We start from the raw sequence: 20808 nt of genomic DNA, 5'->3' as shown, positions 1-20808 counted from the left end.
CCCTGGCTTAGTTTCCTAAATTTTTTTCTCAAAAACATCATATCCAATCTTTGAAAACATGTATGGAACATTAAATATAGAAAAAAACAAAAACTAATTGCACAGTTAGTGGGGAAATCGCGAGACGAATCTTTTGAGCCTAATTAGTCCATGATTAGCTATAAGTACTACAGTAACCCACATGTACTAATAACAGATTAATTAGGCTCAAAAGATTCGTCTAGCAGTTTCCAGGCGAGCTATGAAATTAGTTTTTTTATTCGTGTCAAAAAACCCTTCCAACGTCTAGTCAAACATATGATATGACACTCATAAAGTTTCTTTTCGCGCAAGCTATAGCTTCAACTGTGGTCGCTCGTGCACAACCGTATATACTACCGCCCTACCTAGTAAGCTACTACCATTTCCAGCCAGAACCAAACCTAATTATGGAACCAATCATGGATGTAAAATGCAACTTATTCTTCATGCTCACCTCTAGTTTTTTTTTTTTTTTGCCTGCCCAACTGTTACTGGCTATGACTCATCAGAGACGATTGGTATAGCTTCAATTCTCTCTCTCCCTTCTCTCTCTCTCCCGCTTTAATTTGCGCCCACAAGAACACTATCCACGGCTTTATTTTACCTTTTTTGCTGCAAAAGAACATGTTTGAGCAGGTATTTCTTAGTTGGTTAGGTGATGCTTGTTTCTTGGCCCATCTCCACAAACAGGGAAAAATATAATGGCGTACGTACAAATCAGATGCGTCTCTCTGAAGCACTTGATGGTAGTAAAAAACAAGGTTTATGTTTGGAGAAACAGTTAGTTTACTGTTGATGACACCTTTTAAGTCGTCTTGAGTCGTCAAATTCTGCCTTGTGGATGGCATTATTAGGACAGAAAGTTATTTGGCGTGCGTCCGTATAGCCCAGAGGGGGCCCTGAAAGTTTTTCTTTAACTTTGTGTTCTTGTTTTCTGCCGCTTAATTATTTAAATGGCACCTAGCTTTGTAATAGTACGTTGTACGAAACTTTTGATTCAACTTTGAGGCAATGAGGCCATCTAGCTACCCATTATTGCAACTTGCCATAATCTGAGATCGAGCGTAATGTTGCTGCCTTCAGCAAATTGCTAGGCATTGCGGCCTCATGCGCCTCCCACTCCTTAAATGACAATTAAATAGTTGTTGAAATTTTAGAGTTTGATTTTAGATTTAATTTTAGGATTTTTTTTATAGCTTTCGTTGCATAGCTCTCTTTTTATTATCGCTAAGAAGACAAAGAAATAGTCTACCTTAAATTGTTTTTAAACATCAAACTTCATAATCTCTGCAGCTAGCATAACTAAGCATATATATTACCAAACTCACAAATTGCCAAGCTAAAATTCAACAAGATCTCTATGGAAAAACATGATATTGTGTACGACATGTGTTTGTCACTGTCACACCAGCCACGCATGCAAGCATGTGACAAACAGTACTGCTTGATCCATGGAGCAAACATAATTAAGCAAACCATTCTACATATATTTCATTAGTTCTCGCACAAATCATATATTACTATTACATTTTTCGTCTTTCTATATACACTAGTAATTAATCCTTTAGTTCCATGCTACTAGCTTTTTAATCTTCCTTTTAAATTTATCTGCACTAGTTTAATTACTTTCTCTCTCTTCTTTTTTTTAATTCTTTTTTTCCTCTAATTAAACAAGTCGCTGCATGCAGGGATGACCGGAGATGATCTCTATCTCAGGCATGCTCATCACATCATCAGTAACACTGGAGGTCCTTTTTCTCGGTGTAGTTGGGGAAGCCGGAGCTGAGGCACGACACCGGCGGCACGGTGGGCGTGGCGGCGTTGCCGTAGACGTTCCAGCAGAAGGGCTCGTCGACGGTGTCGCCAGACGCCGGCAGCAGCTCGACGTCGGAGAGCGTGATGTTGGTGCACGGCACGGCGTCGCTGCAGCCGAAGTGGATGGGCGGGCCGCGCACGTCGTAGGTGCCCCGGATGCCGGAGTAGGAGACGCCGTTGACGAACACGGCGGTGGTCTCGTTCTCGCAGCTCTTGGAGAGGCAGTAGTACTGGTCGATGATGATGGGGTTGCGCACCGCGTCCATCCTCACGTTCTCGAACGCCACCGCCGACACGGAGCCGGACCCGCCCTGCCACGTCTTGATGCGCACGCCGTTGTCCGAGTGCCGGATCACCGCGTTCCGCACCGTCACGTTCGCCACGCACGCCTTGGTCCCGGCCTTCCCCAGGCTGCCGATGCTGATGCCGTGCCCGGGCCCGCAGGTGACGTTCTCGATGTGGACGTTGAGCGTGCCGGCGCCGATGGAGACGCAGTCGTCGCCGTTGGAGACGACGGTGTTGGTGATGAGGACGTCCTGGGTGTTCTCGACGTGGATGCCGTCGGTGTTGGGGCTCAGCGCCGGCGAGCTGATGGACAGGCCGTCGACGCGCACGCCGTTGCAGTTGTCGAACCGGAAGTGGAACTCCGGGCTGTTCTGCACCTTGAGCCCTCGCACCGTCACGTTGTTGCTGATGGCGAACCGCATCGCCTGCAAAGATTAGCATCGTACTTAGCACTGATTACACTGTCACTAATCAGAGGCAGTTAATACGGTTAAAAGGTCGTTGCGTTAGGCCACTCACCACTGGGCTATCACATGGTCCATGAGTGTTTCCCCCCTGAAGAAAAAAAGAAGGAAAAAAAATGGAAAGCTATTAGATTCAGATAGATATGTACTCCAATATTGCAAGAGTAGAGATGCAATTAATTAGTTGAGCTTATATACCTTGTGAGGCTTGCAGGGAAGATCCCACCATTTCTGGCCCTTGCCGTCGATGAGGCCGGCGCCGACGAGCGACACGCCGTCGGCGCGGTAGAAGACGAGCCAGTTGCGCTTGTTGTTCGCCGGCCACGTCGCCGGCTCGCTCGGCGCGACGATCGTCCCGTCGACCTGCAGCGTGACGCTGCCCTGGCAGGGCCCGGTGAAGACGGTGGTGTGGATCAGGAACGAGCGGCCGGCGGCGGCCAGCACGACGCTCGCGCCGTCGTCCGCGCACGCGGTGTCCCACGCCGTCTTGAGCGCGTCGGTGTCGTCCGTCACGCCGTCCCCGGCCGCGCCGAAGTCCTTGACGATGTCGTACACGGTGGCCGCGCCGGCCGCGGGGGCGGCGCTCGGCGCCCCGCCAGGCATTGGGTCGGACGACGGCGGGTTGGCCGGCGCCGGGGCCGGGGGAGAGCGCCGCCCCGGGTGAGGAGACGGCGCGCCGTGGTGCCTCGCCGGTCCCGGGGCGTGCCTCGCCGCGGGGCCCGGCGCCTGCGACGGCGGGTGCGCGGCGTTGCGCTTGGCGTGCTTGGCATGGTGGTGGCGGGCACTCCTCGCGCCATCGGCGGCGCTAATGAAGCTCGACGCGAAGGCAAGCGCGAGAAGCAGCGCAATGGCGGCGGTCCTACCGGCTGCGGCGAGCTCCATCACCGCAAAAACCTATGAAAAACTCTCAGTGCAGAGGCGTTCGTGCAGCTCTGAGCTGAATGGTGAATCTTGGATGGATGGATGGATCGATCACTACCCGTCTACCTCTTCTTATATACGCACGCAGGCAGTATCCAAGGTCGCTGTCGCGGGGATCTAGGACGACGAGACGCGATCTGCTGCTGCTGCTAGCGAAGGCTTGTCGATCAAGAGGCCGCGGCTAAGCTTAGCTAGAGCTAGAGACGGTTGGGAGTTGTTGGGCTTGGAGAAGTGTGGGGAGCGCGGGAGCCAGGATTTATAGGGAGGGAGCGAGGCGGGCGGGCGCGTGCATGGCCGCGCGTCGGAGGAGGAGGAGATGATGGTGGTGGTGGTGGTGGTGGTGGAGACGAGTGAACGGTAGTGGAGGCCTCATCAGAGGCTTGTTATGTGGCTGCTCTTCGCCATTTCGCGCCGAAGGGCGCCCATTTTTCTAATGGCGGCGACCGACCGACCCCCCCCCCCCCCCCCCCCCCCCCGCGCGCCTCACCGAGCGCGCTCGCTCGATCGCTGGCCGGCCACGCCACATACACATCGCACACGATCGAGCCCCGCTTTTCTCCTCCACGACGTGCAGTGGAGCGTGCACGTACGTACACGCGCGAGACGAGTCGTCGACGTACGTACGACGAGTTCTACTAACTTTCCACTTCTACTTAGAGAAATGACAGCGGCAGTGCACGTAGTAGTAGGGCTTTGCACCACTCAGTGTCTCAATTCTACTTCTATTTGGGGGTAGGATCGATCAAAGGTTGCACTCACTGTCTCGCTCTTTAGCTAGCCGTGGCGAGATCGAGAGAAACGGGCACGCGCGCGCGCGCGTGTCGCCGGCGTACGTGCTGCTGCTGCGCGGTGGTGGCGCCGTCGCGGTTGCTGTTCCGCTCACGTTTTCCCTGATGTAAACGCGACGCATGGTCGCATCAAGCGCATGGATCGGTCAGCATACGTATCGCTTTCGGGGGGGGGGGGGGGGGGGGGGGGGGGTATGCCATGCGTGCGTTGCGAAATTCGGGCCCAAATCTTCCTCTCCCCCGTCGTCGCCGGGGTGACCACTGTTTCTACTAGTCTACTAGATTAGTACTAGTCTTTCTACTGCCACCGTTGTTTAATCCAAATCGAGCAGAAAATGGACGTGAATCTCGCGACCAGATTGGCCGATCGAGCAAGATGCGTGCGTGCGTGCGCGCATCCTTCGCGGTCAGACATTGCAGCTGCATGCGACTACTGCGAGTGCATGTGTGATATCTACTACTAGAATTAATCGTGATAAAGCCACCACTAGCTAGAGAGGAGGAGATCAAGAGAAAAGGCTAAGCTAGGTGGCGCGCGCTTTACAACTGAATTATTAACCCCGAGGGGCGGTGCTGATCACTGTACTGGAGCTTCAGATAACTGCTAGCGAGCTAGCTGCAAGTACATGGTAGCATTCGTGTGCGCTGGCCAAAAGTTTGATTGCTCGGTTTTGGTTTTCATTGCGGTAATTCGTCGTGGCCACTAGATTTCTGGTGGTGCTGCCGTGGTCCATATGATCCATTTGGTTTTAACCATTTTTCTGCCCGATATTGGTGTGTATCCGCGTTTCAGTGCAGCACTCAGGGCTCACATCAGGTCGGTACGTACGTAGCTGCTAGAGATTGCACGGTAGCATAAATATATACTGTCTAGCTAGTAGATAGGTAGCAAGCCTAGCATCTATCATTGCAGCTTGATAGTGTTAGTTAGTACTAGTTTAAGACAGTCATTTTTGTTTTGCATAAACAAAAGCAGGCGTTCTGTCTTGACAACTCGCTCGGTGCCGCCGACCAACCATCATATCAGTAAAATTGTTGGACATTTTGCAAAGTGAGGTAGTAGGCTCACATCAAAATTGACTAGGACTAGGTCATCAGAAAACAGGCAAAAGTCTGAAACATGAGTATCAGACTGAATAAATTGCATAGTGGAGGAGAGAAACATATGGTGCATGCTGTATATTCAGCTGTGACACTTCCACTGAAAATAGTTGAAACAAGAGAAACATAAGGCTTGGCTTCCCCTGACAGATCTGAACTGAACCACCTCTTGGTTTCTCTTTTTTTGTCACTACAAGACAGAACCAAATCTAAACTGAACCACCTCTTGGTTTCTCTCTTCTTTCTTTTATATGCACTACATGACAGCACATTCAGTTGCAAAATCAGATATATGTTCTTGGCACACTTGGCAGTATTGGGGAGAAAAGGATTCTCTTAGTTCAGTGCAAGCAGCTCTTGATACGGAAGTGTTTAAACTAATGGAGTAGTTGGTTGGTGGCAGAACAAAAGAGCATCCTTTGTTGGAAACTGGTATTGTCAAGCTGCACGCCTTGGGTGGATGGATTTCCGGAACAAAAGCAAAAGGTAGTATAGCAAATTATATAGTATATGCAATTATATCTAGAACATACTAGCTACTATTCAGAACATAAATCTAGTCATCCGTATAAAAACTTGCGCACGCAAGACGCAAGTGCATGCATGGCGTGAGTGCATGGGATCCCATTGTATTCCTCAAGAAAAACAAAAGCACAAGAAACAAACGATATGGCGTGAGTGCATGAGATGCATCCCATTACTCTTCAAACAAACAAAAAAAAAAGGCACAAGAAACAAACGATGTAACAATGCTATAAAATGCTCCGTTCTAGCAATAACCCAGGGATTCAGCTCAGCAATTCATGATTGAAACGGTCATACAGACAGACACTGCCTCTCACCAAAAATGGGTTTTCATTCAGGAGTGATATATGCGTACCTTGATTAGTACTTTGACAAAAAAACGAGACATTAATTGGAATGCTCCTTACGCCCTTATCCATCTTGTAATCAAACATTCAAGCTAACAGAAATCAGGGTAAAAAAATGGAATCATCGAGGCGCATCGGTATATAAAATATTTAATCATTTGCTTGTAATCAAGCATTCAAGCTAACAGATATCAGGTGTACAAAATCAACCTCGAAATAATGAGGTGATATGTTGATACATGCCAAACATTTCAACATTGAACAGAGTTGTTTAGGTGTTTAAAAGTGGCACACAACTATATCACATAACAATAGAATTAACTCATGTAAGTTTATCAGAGTGTTAATACAAAAGAATGATCAAATACAATCAAATAGCTTGTAACCAAACAGATGTCTCCAACTCTTCACACATAGAACTTTTTTGGCTTAGCCCTACAGACTGGAAGACTTAAATCTGATGGTCGGTGAAACCTGATAGAGGCTCTGGAATGAAATATGGCTCAAGCATACATACGTGTTCTTTCTTGCTTGATACAGCAGAGTGAATAAAGTTCTCAAGTCAAGGGCAGACCAATATACAAGCCCCAATCAATAACCACTCACTCCATGTCTTCATCTGCTTTACAGAATATGATGGTAGAAGGCATGCCCAAGCAGGGTGCACGTAGAACAAAATTAGGGCCCATTCAATAATACTGCAGGCCATGCTGTTCTACGGAACCAAGTAGACCAACGTAATACCCGATTAGTGTATGAACTGTCTGCTCATAATCCTAAGAAGGCACATTGCTTCTTAGCATGCTGTGGAACCAACTTCACAAGAAATTCCATTGATGCTCCTTTCAGCTCTGTTCAAGTTCAGTAGTTAGCAAATCAGGATATTGCTGTCAGGGTGTTTCAGTTGGTCTGGCATTGACAAAAATCTTAACTTACCACGAGGCTTGAAATTGAATAGTGGGGGAAGAGTACGGCCATTTGGTAAGCGAGCATTTGGATCTCGTAGTTCATCGAAGAATGGATGAATTAACACCTCCAACTGGTGCGAGGAGAAAAAAAGGAAGATGTAAAATGAGTACATAGAAACATTTACAAGAGATTTCCTGATATATGCATTAATACTTACTGCACTGCACCGGAGGTGTGGTGAGTACTGCAGAAGCCGAGACACAAGATCTACAGCTTCAGATGGCATTCTTTTATGAAAGATCTGGTGAAAGTATGCATAATTAGAATACACATTATAATTTATAAATAGTAAGCAGGAGACATTAACTCTGAAAATAAGAGGAACAAAATAAATGTGAAGGCTCCTACCTTGTGCCATGGGTGAGCTTTGATTTGGGGGAACTTAAACTCAGTGTAGTTCGGATTCATATGTTTGATTTCTTCCCTTGTTGGAGTACCCAGTACCTGAATGAAGTACAGTAAGTCTCCTGCATGAGCTAAAAGAAAAGGGGGAAACTACATAGAATAATATTCCACTAAACTAAATCAGATGTTACCTTGATAATTTCAACAAGTTGGTCGACGCCACTGTCACCAGGAAAAACAGGCTAACCAACAGCAAATAATTCAGAGAAGTTGCTTCAAGAAATTGGGTAATGTATGATGACAACTAGGTTGACTTCTTACCTGCCCTAGAAGTAGTTCAGCAAGAACACAGCCAGCAGACCACACATCAATAGCTGTCGTGTACTCTGTAGCCCCAAATATGAGTTCTGGGGCTCTGTAGTATCTAGAACAGATATATGAAATATTTGGTTCCCCTTTCACCTATGGACATGGCAAGGTAAATTTAAGAATTTCAGATAGCTTATAAAAGATGTGTGACCTTTTTTTATGAAAACATATGTGAGTGAAGATTACTCTAATTGATACAAGGGATCATACCAGGACTTTTGCACTGCCAAAGTCACACAATTTCAACTGATGATTATGTGGATTCACCTATGACAGGAATATCTTGTCAGACCTCATTAAGCTGAAATTATCATATACGGAAAATAATGTTGCTAGTATGCACTACTCAGACAAATGATAACCAGTTAACCACAGTACATACCAATATATTCTGTGGCTTTATATCTCTGTGGCATACTCCCACACAGTTATGAATGTATGCCAAAGCTCTACAAATCTGAAAGAACAGAAATGACAATGAACAGTTTTCAGTTAAAATCATTATCAAAACTAATAGTGCATAGCTATAGTTGTGTTGTAAGGCGCCTGCAACCTTACCTGGTACATATAAAGTTTAACATAAATCAATGGCATGCGTTGGCTCATCTTATTGTAATGTCTAATAACACGATGAACAGTTTCTGGCACATATTCAAGAACCAAGTTGAGGTATAGCTCCTCCTTCGCAGTAGTCGAGCAAAAGTAATGCTTCAAGCATGCAACATTTGGGTGATCGAGAACTTGCATCGTTTGCAGCTCCCGGTTCTTGTATCTCGCATCTTGAAGAACTTTCTTTACAGCAACTCTCTCACCAGTTTCTAGACACTTAGCCTGTCAAAGATAATTTAATTAGTAATCTCTAAACAGAAAGGTAATGACAGAATGGCATATACCAATGGCCCACCTGGAAGACAACTCCAAATGAACCACGCCCAACAGCACGCTCTGCGATGTAACTAATTGTCTGCAATCCAATAAAAATCCAGTACTATAAGTTTTTAGAAATAGACAAATAATGGCACATAACGGCAATTTTTTAATAATGTGGTAGTGTTTGCCACATAAATTCTATCTATTGCAACATGAAGTACTACAGTACAAACATAGTAGTGATCACCATAGAACAATGCTATGTCAGTACCTGCTTTGGCTGCCCATTTCTTCCACCAACAGTTGTCACAATAGTGTGACCTATGTCCATACTATTGCCACTGACCACTACAGCTTCAACTTCCTGGTACATATGTCAATAAGAGTCAAAGAGGATGGTATCATCATAAGAATTGAGTAATATTGTGATTGATTTCCAGAATAAAATTACCTTATCTCTTATGCTCATCTCGCTGATATCATCTGTCAGACGATCAGTGGCTCCACTAGTACTCGTTTCCGGGAAACCTGATGAAGAATCTACTAGACCCACCGATGTCATAATAGCCAAGAAGTTTTGTACCTTCTGGTTCACTCCTATGGACCAAGATCCTTTGTTACAGAGCTACACACAATCCACCTGCAACAACAATCATTTTAGCAGGACACATAACCTAGGTACTAGTAGAAAATTGCACATTAGAAACATATATCCCTGCAAATCTACTAAATAAAAAAATGTTGATGGTTAGTCCTAACTCCTATGAATTAGAAGGGCCAAAACATAGTTGGATCTTCAGGTACCCATGATGCCAAACTGCTGAGCACTTGGTTACACCAAACAATTTGATAAGAAATAAAACAAGCTCATATTAGCTTTGTTGCGCTCAATTCGTATATCGATGACCCTATGAAACACTATATCTTCCCAAGTTTTGAGAAATGAATATCTTGACAGTTGGGTATACAGAAGTACTGCAAAGAAATATACTAAAGCTGGAGACTTTTCATCCGAATCCAGATCATCAAACTTTGGTCAAAAGTAAAAGCATAACTTAACTAACAGCTACTTATTAGAACTCATACTTTTAATCGTCAATAAACCTTACATCCAAATTGGGGGCTTTTAGGCAATGCATCATATTTAGTCCTTAAAAGGAGATGGGGGCAATTTTGCTTGAGACCCTCACTTTGGAGGATCTTTTGAGGCTAGTTTTATGTAGACATGTTGTACACATGATCTTCTGTAATGAAAGTGTACCCTTTTGTACAGATGTCTACTATCTGTGTGGTTCATTGGTCTCATGCGATAGTGTATATAACACATTTTTCAGATTTGAGCATAGTATCCCCCAGACGCCCCCATCCTCACATTCGACATGTATTAACATGAAGGACTTCACCAAAGCTCGAACTTTCTAAGTTCTTAGGTTTATACACTACAAAGAAATGTGTGAGGTTCCGCCCCCACACACTAACAAGCAAAAGTACATGACACAGAACCTAAATAGCTGAATTCTCCCTGCTCAGAAATTTGAGCCGTACTGTTATAGCACATAGAGCCTCTTCGGCATTCCAATTCAAAGCAGCACAATCCGAATTATCCCTGCTCGGTAATTCGCCTCTCACCGTATAGTGTAAAGAACTCTCCTTGGTTTTTCCAATCCAAAGCAACCACACCACTCTCTTTTTTAAGGTACCAATTACCGACAAAGACACCATTCCGAACAATAACTGACCAAGCAGATGGAGATTCCAAACGAATCGCTTTTGCAAAACAAAGAACTAACCAAGCAGAGATAGATAGAGAGAGAGAGAGAGAGAGAGAGAGAGAGATACCAACGGATCGCTTCGGCGACGGCAACGCAAACCCGGAGGAGGAGGTAGCCACGGACGCGGGAGAGCGCCGTCCAGCAGCGGGCACGCCCTGGAGGCCGGATCTGGAGCCTGGAGCCGAGCGGGCGTAGTACGTCGGCGATGCGGCGGGCTAGGGCAAGCCCGCGCAGCTGCGGCGAGGGAGCGGGGCAAGATCGGCACGGGGGGAGGAGGAGGAGGAGGAGGAGGAGGCGGGATTCGGATTCGATCTAGGCGGAGGGCGATGAGCAAAATCGCCCCCCTTCACCTCACTAACCCTAGTTCGACTCCTCTCCTCTCTCTCCCGTCTCTCCGCCCGATTCCAATCGGGAAGGGGATTCCAATCGCTGTAGCCGCCGCCGCTCATGCGCAGGCCGGGCTGGGCCGAACTGGTCCTGTATTGGGCTTCTGCATTGCTGATGGCCCCGAAACGGCCTGCGACGTGGCCCAACAAGGTGGCTACACTGTCACTCACTCACTCCGCCGCTTTTCCCTTGACCCCTTCCTCTCGTCGTCGTCGGTGCGGCGCCGCCAGGGAAAATGGAGTCATCGAGGCTGCGGAGGCGGCGGCGCTGCCGCGTCCGGTGCCTCCTCGCTCCTCCCGTTGCCGCCCGTGCGCAGCAGCTGCAGCGCGTCGCATCTTTCTCCAAACCCACGCAGATCTCCGCTTTTTCCCGGCGGCAACCACGCCGCGGCAAGCAGGTGAGAAGAGCTCAACTCGCTGCATGCAAGTTGCTCGATGAAATGCTTCCATGGAGCCAGCTTTTAGTTTCTCGTGTACATGTACAATTTGCTTTTTTTCCGTTTTCTTTACAGGAATTCTCTGCTTCCTAGATCTCAAATCATTTACTTTGGAGTTCTTAGCAATGTTTTTGGGTATTGGATTCTATCACTTGAGAAAATGAGAACCGCCATCCCGCACACACCAAATGATGAAGAAATGGTATGCATACGTTTAGTGTGTTTGTAGCGTTGTTGACCTTTGAGTAATGTGCTGCAAGTGAGATGACCGATTCTTTGTTAGTTCCTCAAGGCAACCAACACATGATCCGTATCCTAGCTTAGATTGAAGCATACGGAACTAAGCAGAAACCCGGGCGATAGTAATAAGTTTATTGCATATTTTCTGCACATGGACTTAGGAAGGTTTCCTCAATTTTTTTAATGAACTTTGGAGGGACTTCTTCAGTTTGTTTAGCTCAATTTTAATTCCTCGGTCAGAGGAACTAAGCAGAAACCCGGGCGATAATAATAAGTTTATTGCATATTTTGTGCACATGGACTTAGGAAGGTTTCCTCAATTTTTTAATGAACTTTGGAGGGACTTCTTCTGTTTGTTTAGCTCATTTTTAATTCCTCGGTCAGAGGCTTTTAACCAAACACGCTCAAAGTCAAGAGTCCAAATATAACTATCATAGTTTCACGGCACGTTGACAGTTGACACTAGATTGCCAGCTTGCTCATCAACCAAATATCACCATACAATTTCCAGTAGGAAAACCAACTACATACTCTATAATTGTTTAACCCATCTTGTTGTACTTTAGTCTAGTTAATTGATAGTTATACATGCTAAACCCAGGACTAGTATTAGGGTGCTAGCTACGCATACAAGATCCAGAAACTGCTCACACGTTACAGGAATCAAATACCAAAGCATCCAGTGACTGTGTCGCTGTTCGTTCTTTGGTCAGAAGTCCCTTACATGCATATATCTCATTCTCTTTGGCTCTCCTCCTCGCAACCTACCACAAAACTCATCCTTCAAGTTTCCGTGTCTTCTCGATTCAGTCTCACAATCCCCAACATGTATTTGCCATGGCTCATTGTGTTACTCTTTGTCTTGGCTGCTGCAGGTGTGGATGACTTCATATATGATATACTTCATATCTTCATCATGTTGCATATGTGTTCCCTCATAATTTGTTGTGCAAATGTGTGGTTTTCTTAACAACTAAAACTGTGGGTTTGTGAAACTGTTTCTTATGAATGTGTGGTTCACTGATTGCCTTTTGCATTAGAACTTATAGTTTTCTGAAATTTATCTTACTCTGTTTGTTGTTCTTGCAGTTCTAGTTATAAGCCTGTGCAGAATATGCAGAAGAAAGAAGTACAAGATACACGACGCAGGAGATTTGCAGCAGGAAAACATGTTCTCTGTCTTAAACTTTGATGGTGGAAATGCATACGAGCAAATTATTGAAGCGACGGAGAACTTTAGTGAAAAATATTGCATTGGAGCAGGTGGTTATGTGTCTGTCTATGTAGCTAAATTATCAAATGGTAAAAATTTTGCAGTCAAGAAGATAAATGCAACAGAGAATGGCCGTTTGATAAACGAGCAAATGTTCTATCGTGAAATAGAGGCCACAATGCAAATACGCCACAAGAACATTGTAAAAGTCTTTGGCTACTGCTGTACAGCACGAGATAAGTTTATTGTCTACGAGTATATGAAAGGAGGAAACTTGTTGACAGCTCTCAAGTCCTACAGAAGTGCAAGCGAGTTGGATTGGAAGCGCAGGTTATGTATTGCTCAGGATGTTGCTCATGCCCTATCTTACTTGCATCACGACTGTTCAGATCCTATAGTCCATCGAGATGTAACAACCAAAAACATTCTGCTAGATCTGGAGTTCAGAGCTTGTTTATCAGACTTTGGGATAGCTAAAATACTGGATGCTGATGGATCAGGACACACAAGGCTCGCTGGTACAAAAGGATATCTTGCACCAGGTAAACAAAATTTATTATGTTGAACCTACTGTTTTGATTATTATTTTTCTTATCTTATGTATTTTTCTTGTTGCATGAAGCTGCATTATATTACTAAAAAATATGCTCTACGCTATACTTAATATGCATGAAGAAGTTACCACAATATTAACATAGATTAATATTTAGTACATTTTAATCTGACTAAACTCCTGATACTTCAGAGCTGGCATACACTACGAAGGTGACAGAGAAATGTGACATTTATAGCTTCGGGGTGGTAGTTCTTGAGCTGTTGATGGGATCTCACCCTGGAGACTTTGTTTCGTCGATCTCATGCCCTAGCAAGAAAAGCACACCGATGAAGGATTTGTTGGACACCAGACTCCCGCCTCCAGAAGGTGAAGTTGCAAGCGAGATATTTGGATTGATCACGGTTGCTATACAGTGCCTTCACCCCAATCCATCAACTCGTCCGACGATGCCATCCGCAATTCATTTGTTCTCCAAGTTTTCTAGGGCGGTTGATCTTGATTATCTGCATGCTGACATCATGGAGTTCTGCCTTCTTTGAACCTTGACCTTTGTATTCATTTTCTACTTGTGGAATGTTCCCGAGGATAAAGGGAACTACACAGGTATTCTACATCTTATGCCTTTGTTGATGTGGGAAGGAAGGGAGCTAATAGGTGTGTTGTTTTACAAGAATTGCTATCATCTTTCTTTCCCCATAATTGTGGTGTTGTTTATAGTTGAATATTTGTTTTACTTTGATATTGTATATCTCATTTAATATGCAAGTTTACAAAATAATGTTTAATGATGTAACCTATGTTTAACAACGTTGTAGAATTGTTTCATAAATTTTGAAAAAAAAATCATTTTACTTCTCGGAACTATTTCACCGGAGCACTTAACCCTCTAAACTATTGTTGGGTTCATTTTACACCCTCAAGATATTGAAAGCGGTTCACTTCACTCCTCTAACGCTATCTCTCTTTTTTGTTTTTATCTATAGAAGTCATCGCACTGAAAATTTGGTAGAAAATATAGTTGCATTCACAACTTACGCCTCAACTTTTTTTATATTTTTTTCTCACTGTTTATGTACGTTGGAAGCAGTTAAAACTGATTTAAACATCAACATTTTAAAGTTCAAGCAAACAGCCATGAAAAAATTTCAAAATATTTTTGAACTTTGATAAAGGTGTCATCTATGGCTCTAATAAATTTTAGCTTAAAATATAACTTTTATAAAAGAGTAACAAAAAAAATAGAGCTGTTATTAAGGAGTAAACTGAATCATTTTTAATAGTTTAAGGGGTAAAATGAGCCCAAAAAATAGTTCAGGGTTAAGTGATCCATTGAATTAGTTCGGGGAGCACTAAAATGAACTTTTTTTCTAAAATTTTTATGGCAATTAGGAATAAATGCAAAGTATATATGGGTGTAATGCGTAAAAAGTTGTGTAAATTCGGTCATGTCAGACAAATGTCAGCCCAAACTAGGCCCGTTTAATGCTAAGACTTGTCAGTCCGAAGGCCCAATCTAACTTGCGGGCTTGCGGCCTGTGCGAAAACTCTCGTGGTCAAATCTGAATATCCGATACTTCCGTTTCAAATGCAATCCAAGGCCGAAGCTGAGAGAGTGCAAAGCCGAGCCACGGTGGAATGGCGGCCACTCTTTTCCCCACCTTATCGCCGCCGGTCTCCTCCTCCGACGCCTCCTCGCCCCCGCCCCCTCCCCGCCGGTACGGTCTCCTACCTTCCGCTCCCTCTCCACAATGTCCTCCGCCGCCGGTTCACGGGCCACCCCCGATCACGGCAACCTCCTCATGCTCGGCATCGAGACCAGCTGCGACGACACCGCCGCCGCCGTGGTACGCGCGGCTCATTCCCCCCCCCCCCCCCCCTTTCCCCCATGGCAGACCGCTTGTAGCTGTGGTGGAGCCATGTCTAGGATTTGTTCTTAGTGCCTTGGCTCTCTGTTGCCTTTGTTGGTTGCAGGTTAGAGGCGATGGCGAGATCCTAAGCCAGGTGGTATCTTCCCAAGTGAGACACTATGCCCCCCACCTCCCTGTCCAGCACACTTCATTTCTGTATATTTGTCATGTTATATTCTGTGCGCTGCTGATAGTATTGCTTTGTGCTTACAACATTTGGAAGGAAGATTTACTCGTGAGGTGGGGAGGCGTCGCTCCGAAGATGGCTGAGGAAGCTCATTTGCTTGCGATTGATCGGGTTTGGCTTTCAGTTTCAGAGTTTCTGTTCAGAAGTTGTGCGGATCTTGCTGTTTTTTACATTTATGTTAAAGAGTTGCTAACTTTTTGTACTTTCCTTGCAGGTTGTCCAGAAAGCACTTGATGATGCAAATGTGTCAGAAAGTGATCTTTCTGCAGTGGCTGTCACCGTAGGACCAGGACTTAGTTTATGCCTCAGAGGTATTTGATGCTTTTGTATGTTTACTCCTGATCAATAGGATTATCTGGTATTTACTGTTATGTCTTATATGCTGGCATGGTTCTGAATTTTCAGTTTGTTACAGAATCTTGTTTGCATCTTTCAATCATTCCCCACAACCAAAACCCCGTGTTCTCTCTATTAGTTCGCTTATTTTAGGTGCAGTGCATTTTTCATCACTAACTTGTTTGCCCTTTAGATGGTGTTACTTGTTAGTAGTTCTTTATCTTGTGCAGTCACTCGCAATGTCAACCTGTAAAATAATCGACTGTTGAAATGATACATTGCATATACTACTATTTACACAGTCAGAGTGAACTTTATTGAATTTACTTTTTAACCTTGCTGAGTCTCTCTTACATTTCTTTAAAGGCTATTTAACGAACCATATAAATTGCAGTTGGTGTTCACAAAGCTCGAAAAATAGCAAAATCATTTCACCTGCCTATTGTTGGAGTTCATCATATGGAGGCACAGGCATTAGTTTCCAGGTATCGCCTTGGTTTTTATTTCTGAGTTATGAAGATGACATTCTCAACTGATGAAGCATAAGTTCCTTTACCAGTTCACTGCCAAGCAATAGTAGATTTCTTTAGCTCAAACGATGGAATGTTGTTTACTGTTCATTTGTTAGGGATTTTACGTTTTTCTCTTTATTTTTGTGGATTTAGTTCTAGAGCACGACTAGTTTCTGTTGTGAACTTTTGCACTTCCACTTTTTTCTATTGTAAATTTGTAATGTCCACTGGGTAGATATGTTGTGTTATCCACCTATCGTGACTGGTAGGTCAACATGATGTTTGCTTTCCTTCTCCTTTTGTGAACTTCCAGGTTTCGATGCGACAACACAAAGATTGCAATTTCTCTTATGCTGGTCTGAAGACTCAAGTTCGATTGGCTATTGAATCCAGAAACATGTATGGCTGTTTTAGTCCTTGTGCCATTGTCTTCATCGTACGATTAATATGCCTGCTGGTGTGTCAAATAAATAGTGTATTTGGCATGCTGTTTGCTCTCCTTGACTACAGTATTCTAGATTAACAAGCAGAGACTTGACTTTAACTCTCAATAATCTACAATACTTGTTTTTTTAATTTTACTGAAATGTTTTTATATCAATCACTAGGAAATTAACATGAAACTATTGCAGCCGTTCCTACAAGTTTAGTAAGTCTGTCTCAACCATGCAAGGTCGTTGTTCTTTTTATTAATTAAAGAACACCTACATAGGCATTATATACAATAACCTGTGCTGGAAATGCTCTAGATCAAATAACAAGAGCAACAAAGTGGGAACAATAATGTTTAACAACTAACAAGAGGTTGCAAGTTGCTAGAAAACTGATTGTTAGAATAGGTATAGAATGTTTCTGTTTCTTTATTGGAGAAGGAACATTTTTCATTATTACATGAAACAGACATGCAATCTCATTGATTGTAACATTTGGTCTCGTAACTCTTCTGTTGTTTTTGTGCTATGGTAGATCAACAGATGATATTCCTATTTCATCTGCTACAAAAGATGACAGACAAATAAGGGCGAACATTGCTGCCTCTTTTCAGGTTTTTACATTATAGGGGATGCATTTTCATTATTCATTAAGATTTTGGTAGTTTTCTGATGTTGACCTCTGCAGTGAGTTGCTGTTTTACATTTGGAAGAAAGATGCCAACGAGCAGTTGAATGGGCCTTGAAGATGGAGCCTTCTATTAAATACTTTGTAATTCAGATATCTTGATGTTAATTAATTTTAAAATATTTACATTTTACATTAGTTCATCCAGTGTGTTATTGACTCAGTTATTAAAGGTTGTTTCAGGAGGCGTTGCATCAAACCAGTATGTCAGAACTCATTTGAATCAGATTGCTGAGAAGAATGGCCTACAGCTCGTATGCCCTCCACCAAGGCTTTGCACTGACAATGGTAAAAAGTTTATTTGCATGCCCAAAATATTCAATCATATTATTAACAAAAGTATTTAGGATTTAATGCTATTTTCCATGCCACTCATTGCATATCTTCATTTTTTATGTCACTCTACATTATTTATTTAATTTTGTGTCTTGGCCCTATGTTGTTGTTACTGTTTATTTTCTGTCCTTTTGACTTGTTGAACTCGAGCATTTGAACTTATTTTTGACTGCTTCTTCCGTACAGAGTACAGATTCCTCCTAATTATTCTTAAGCAATTTGCACATAATTCTGGCATATGCTTTTGCAGGTGTCATGATTGCTTGGACTGGTATTGAGCATTTCATTGCAGGCAGATTTGATGATCCTCCTGCTGTTGATGAGCCTGATGATTTGCAGGTAACGTGACAAATAAATATGCTCAGTTGATAGAGTTGAACAAAACAAAGTGCACCATCAAGCACAGAAAACTTTTTTGCTTCTTATGACTTGGTAGTTTAAAAATGCATTGATACACGATCAACTCTTTGCTGCTACAATAAAAAAAAGGTCTTATTAAAAGGCAATTGGTGTGGCTACTGACAAGGAGGAAGAGTATAAAGCTAAACCGATGGCATTTCAATGAACATTGAAATGTGAGGCTTGGATAGATTATATCGTGTTCTTGATCTTAATTTGGGTAGATTTGGCATATATGTCCTTGTAGTCCCAAGTAACTGCATTTGGCACTATAGTTGAAGGTCGGTAATTCCGTTTACCTCAAGTCATCCAGAGTCTTTTTTTTTTCACCCTCGACTCCCAAATCTCAATACTCAAATCTCAAAAGTAGCAAATTACCTGCCAAATTTGGTTTTGTTGGCATTTTCATCTTGTGGTCTACCATATTATAAGCTTTGCCATATGGTCATCGAACAGGTGAGCTTGTGTTATGTCAAAATCGAATCCAAGCCAGTCAAACCACATTTTCACCATCTTCCCCATCCCTATAGCTGCCTTTATGTTCCTCCTCATGTCTCCTTCAATTTGACACCCAGGGGGATTGATCAAATCGGCTTGGCCTGTGAGCAGAGCTAGTCAGTATTTATGATATCAGTAGCCATGTGATGGTGGCAGGTCACGAAGATCAATTTAGGAGTTATTTTTTATCCAAATGTTTCCTATAATTAATATCATAGAAGATGGAATTCGCACATCGTCAGAACTTAGAACCATGCCGTCTAATTTTCTTACATTAAATTAGAACACACTTCAGATCGACCTGCTGTGTATTTATGTTATGGAAGGAATCTTATACTTGGTAATTTTACTCTACTCCTGACGTTAATACAGTGTAAGTTCTATGTTTTATAAGACTGACTGGCTGTTATCATGCCTGATAATTGTCTTAACTGGTACAGTATGACCTGCGTCCAAGGTGGCCTCTTGGTGAGGAATATTCAGATGGAAGATGTGTTGCACGGTCAATGAAAACTGCTCGAGTCCACCCATCACTCGCATCGATGATACAGGGTTCTGTTCATTAGTAGTTTAGTGAAAATTGCAGGAGCAATACAAAGATCCTGGTGATATAGAAATTGGATTGTGTTTAGGAAGTATGCTATACTACATTGATAGTTTGTATATTTTGGTATATTCCATTCACTTTTATTTAGTTGACTCACTCTTTGAGGTATCAGTACCAGACACACAAAAGTTACTTCTGGCATTTGTATTGTTTGGACTGCTATCCTTTACATTGATAATATTAGCAAATACAGTTTCCTAAACAAGTGGCGTTCACTGGAGAGAAGACACTTCCTGTTTGATTTCAGTTGAATGCTTGCATTGCTCTTTTAATATTTTTGCGTGTAGGATCCCTCCTCTTCCGTTGAAAAAGCAAAGGCAATGCCACTCATCCAACTGTTGTGAAGCTAAGAACTTGATGCATTTGCCCATTGAAGCTAGTGTTTCCATGTGCCATGTGGTTTATCAGTTTCAGTTTTAGTGATTACTGAGGCGCGGCTTGTTTCGAGTGAATAGAATAGCTCGCAATTTTTAGTCGCAGTTTAGTTGAAACCATGGGGCCTGTGTGAGCAGTACAATTTGTCTGAAACTTTGATGTTGGTTTCGGGGCTTTGGGCTTGTGCAACTGATATTAGTGCTTAATGCCTGAAAATGCAAAATGCTTTCTATACTTTAAACAGAATCCCAAAATTTGTTTTCTTTTGAGTCATCCTTATCCAGTCCTTGATCATTGGATAGGCATGGAAACCAGTGATTAGGAAAGTACGACAGTGCTTGCTTTCCCTAGCCATTTCAGTTTTCAGAAGCTCGAGGCACTATTGAAGATAGTATCTTTTTGTTTTTAGGATCAGTGCCCGATAAGAAATTAGACCAAAGTGATAATGTGTGCAGTGTTGCATCTCCTTTGGGCAGAGTTGCTTCTCCTTTATTTGCATCCAAAGCAGCTGTTTGTGATGTGCCATCAAAGAGCGCGAGCACACGCATACCCATGCCGCTAAACAGTGTACGTCAAAGCTTAATGAGTTGGATATACCACCCAACAGTTATGGAGAAATCAATCATAATATCTGAATATCTGATACAGTTTTGGATATAGCATCTTCAAAGATTGTAACCTTATCTTGAAATATGTAAAAACAAAAAAGGAAATTTTTTATAAAGAAAATAAGAAAGGGATAAAACTAGCCCGGGGAGGTCGTTGTTGTGCCTTCAGCATATACTATTCGACAGAGATTTGCATCCAAGTTGCACCCTGTGAGCAATTGCCTGATAAACAACCACCGAAAGATCAATCACAATATCTGATTCTATTTGGACAGAATCTTTCTCAAGAGCTCGGAGAGTTTTTTTAAAAAAATAAAAAGATTCCTTAAAGAAATTGTAGAAATGAAACTAGAGATGTCGATGAAGTTCTTTTCAGGAGATATTTTCCCAGCAGAAAAGCAGGTATCGTTACTATTCCAAAAAAGCTAGGAAGCATTTGATTGACGGGGTCATGCCCCAATAATGCCGCCCTCAAGTGGTAGCTGTGTGCCTGTGTGTAT

The 20808-nt window shown here is 43.2% G+C and overlaps 3 protein-coding genes and 1 pseudogene across 4 annotated transcripts; 2 read left to right on the top strand and 2 right to left on the bottom strand.

The window, feature by feature from the left end:
• Positions 1 to 1487: 1487 nt before the first annotated feature.
• On the bottom strand, positions 1488 to 3839 carry LOC127783559 (polygalacturonase At1g48100-like). The gene is made up of 3 exons (XM_052310781.1): positions 2784 to 3839; positions 2641 to 2676; positions 1488 to 2546 (listed from the first exon to the last, which is right to left on the bottom strand). The coding sequence occupies exons 1-3, from the start codon at positions 3465 to 3467 to the stop codon at positions 1755 to 1757; spliced, it is 1512 nt and encodes a 503-aa protein (XP_052166741.1). The 5' UTR covers positions 3468 to 3839; the 3' UTR covers positions 1488 to 1754.
• Positions 3840 to 6463: 2624 nt separating this feature from the next.
• Positions 6464 to 10999, bottom strand: LOC127779054 (shaggy-related protein kinase alpha-like). 2 transcript variants are annotated; one of them, XM_052305747.1, is made up of 13 exons: positions 10660 to 10997; positions 9272 to 9460; positions 9092 to 9184; positions 8855 to 8914; positions 8509 to 8781; positions 8333 to 8407; positions 8161 to 8217; positions 7903 to 8043; positions 7773 to 7823; positions 7585 to 7680; positions 7394 to 7477; positions 7204 to 7306; positions 6464 to 7118 (listed from the first exon to the last, which is right to left on the bottom strand). In XM_052305747.1, exons 2-13 carry the CDS (start codon positions 9380 to 9382, stop codon positions 7036 to 7038), a joined length of 1227 nt encoding a protein of 408 aa, XP_052161707.1. In that variant the 5' UTR covers positions 9383 to 9460; positions 10660 to 10997; the 3' UTR covers positions 6464 to 7035. The 2 variants fall into 2 exon arrangements, with proteins under 2 accessions (XP_052161707.1, XP_052161698.1); XM_052305738.1 differs by having other exon boundaries at positions 7204 to 7477; positions 10660 to 10999.
• Positions 11000 to 11093: 94 nt separating this feature from the next.
• LOC127760321 (MDIS1-interacting receptor like kinase 2-like) lies at positions 11094 to 14758 on the top strand. Its single transcript, XM_052284563.1, has 3 exons — positions 11094 to 11376; positions 12745 to 13410; positions 13614 to 14758. The coding sequence occupies exons 1-3, from the start codon at positions 11094 to 11096 to the stop codon at positions 13961 to 13963; spliced, it is 1299 nt and encodes a 432-aa protein (XP_052140523.1). The 3' UTR covers positions 13964 to 14758.
• Positions 14759 to 15027: 269 nt separating this feature from the next.
• Positions 15028 to 19801, top strand: LOC127760313 (probable tRNA N6-adenosine threonylcarbamoyltransferase, mitochondrial; annotated as a pseudogene).
• Positions 19802 to 20808: the final 1007 nt, after the last annotated feature.

The sequence above is a fragment of the Oryza glaberrima genome, chromosome 1 (genome assembly GCF_000147395.1).
Source record: "Oryza glaberrima chromosome 1, OglaRS2, whole genome shotgun sequence".
In the NCBI taxonomy this organism is placed as follows: domain Eukaryota; kingdom Viridiplantae; phylum Streptophyta; class Magnoliopsida; order Poales; family Poaceae; genus Oryza; species Oryza glaberrima.
This window is presented reverse-complemented; position numbering and strand designations above follow the sequence as displayed.

Bases quoted from the DNA above. Each gene is read 5' to 3' on its own strand.
- LOC127783559 (XM_052310781.1), bottom strand. From the start codon at position 3,467: ATGGAGCTCGCCGCAGCCGGTAGGACCGCCGCCATTGCGCTGCTTCTC. The intron at 2,677-2,783 runs GTATATAAGCTC...TTTTTTCTTCAG, and splicing joins TTCCCTGCAAGCCTCACAAG to GGGGGAAACACTCATGGACC. The intron at 2,547-2,640 runs GTGAGTGGCCTA...TAATCTTTGCAG, and splicing joins GACCATGTGATAGCCCAGTG to GCGATGCGGTTCGCCATCAG.
- LOC127760321 (XM_052284563.1), top strand. From the start codon at position 11,094: ATGGCCCCGAAACGGCCTGCGACGTGGCCCAACAAGGTGGCTACACTG. The intron at 11,377-12,744 runs GTGAGAAGAGCT...TTGTTCTTGCAG, and splicing joins AACCACGCCGCGGCAAGCAG to TTCTAGTTATAAGCCTGTGC. The intron at 13,411-13,613 runs GTAAACAAAATT...CTGATACTTCAG, and splicing joins AAAAGGATATCTTGCACCAG to AGCTGGCATACACTACGAAG.
- LOC127779054 (XM_052305738.1), bottom strand. From the start codon at position 9,382: ATGACATCGGTGGGTCTAGTAGATTCTTCATCAGGTTTCCCGGAAACG. The intron at 8,915-9,091 runs GTACTGACATAG...ATTGGATTGCAG, and splicing joins GAAATGGGCAGCCAAAGCAG to ACAATTAGTTACATCGCAGA. The intron at 7,681-7,772 runs GTAACATCTGAT...TACTTCATTCAG, and splicing joins AACTTGTTGAAATTATCAAG to GTACTGGGTACTCCAACAAG.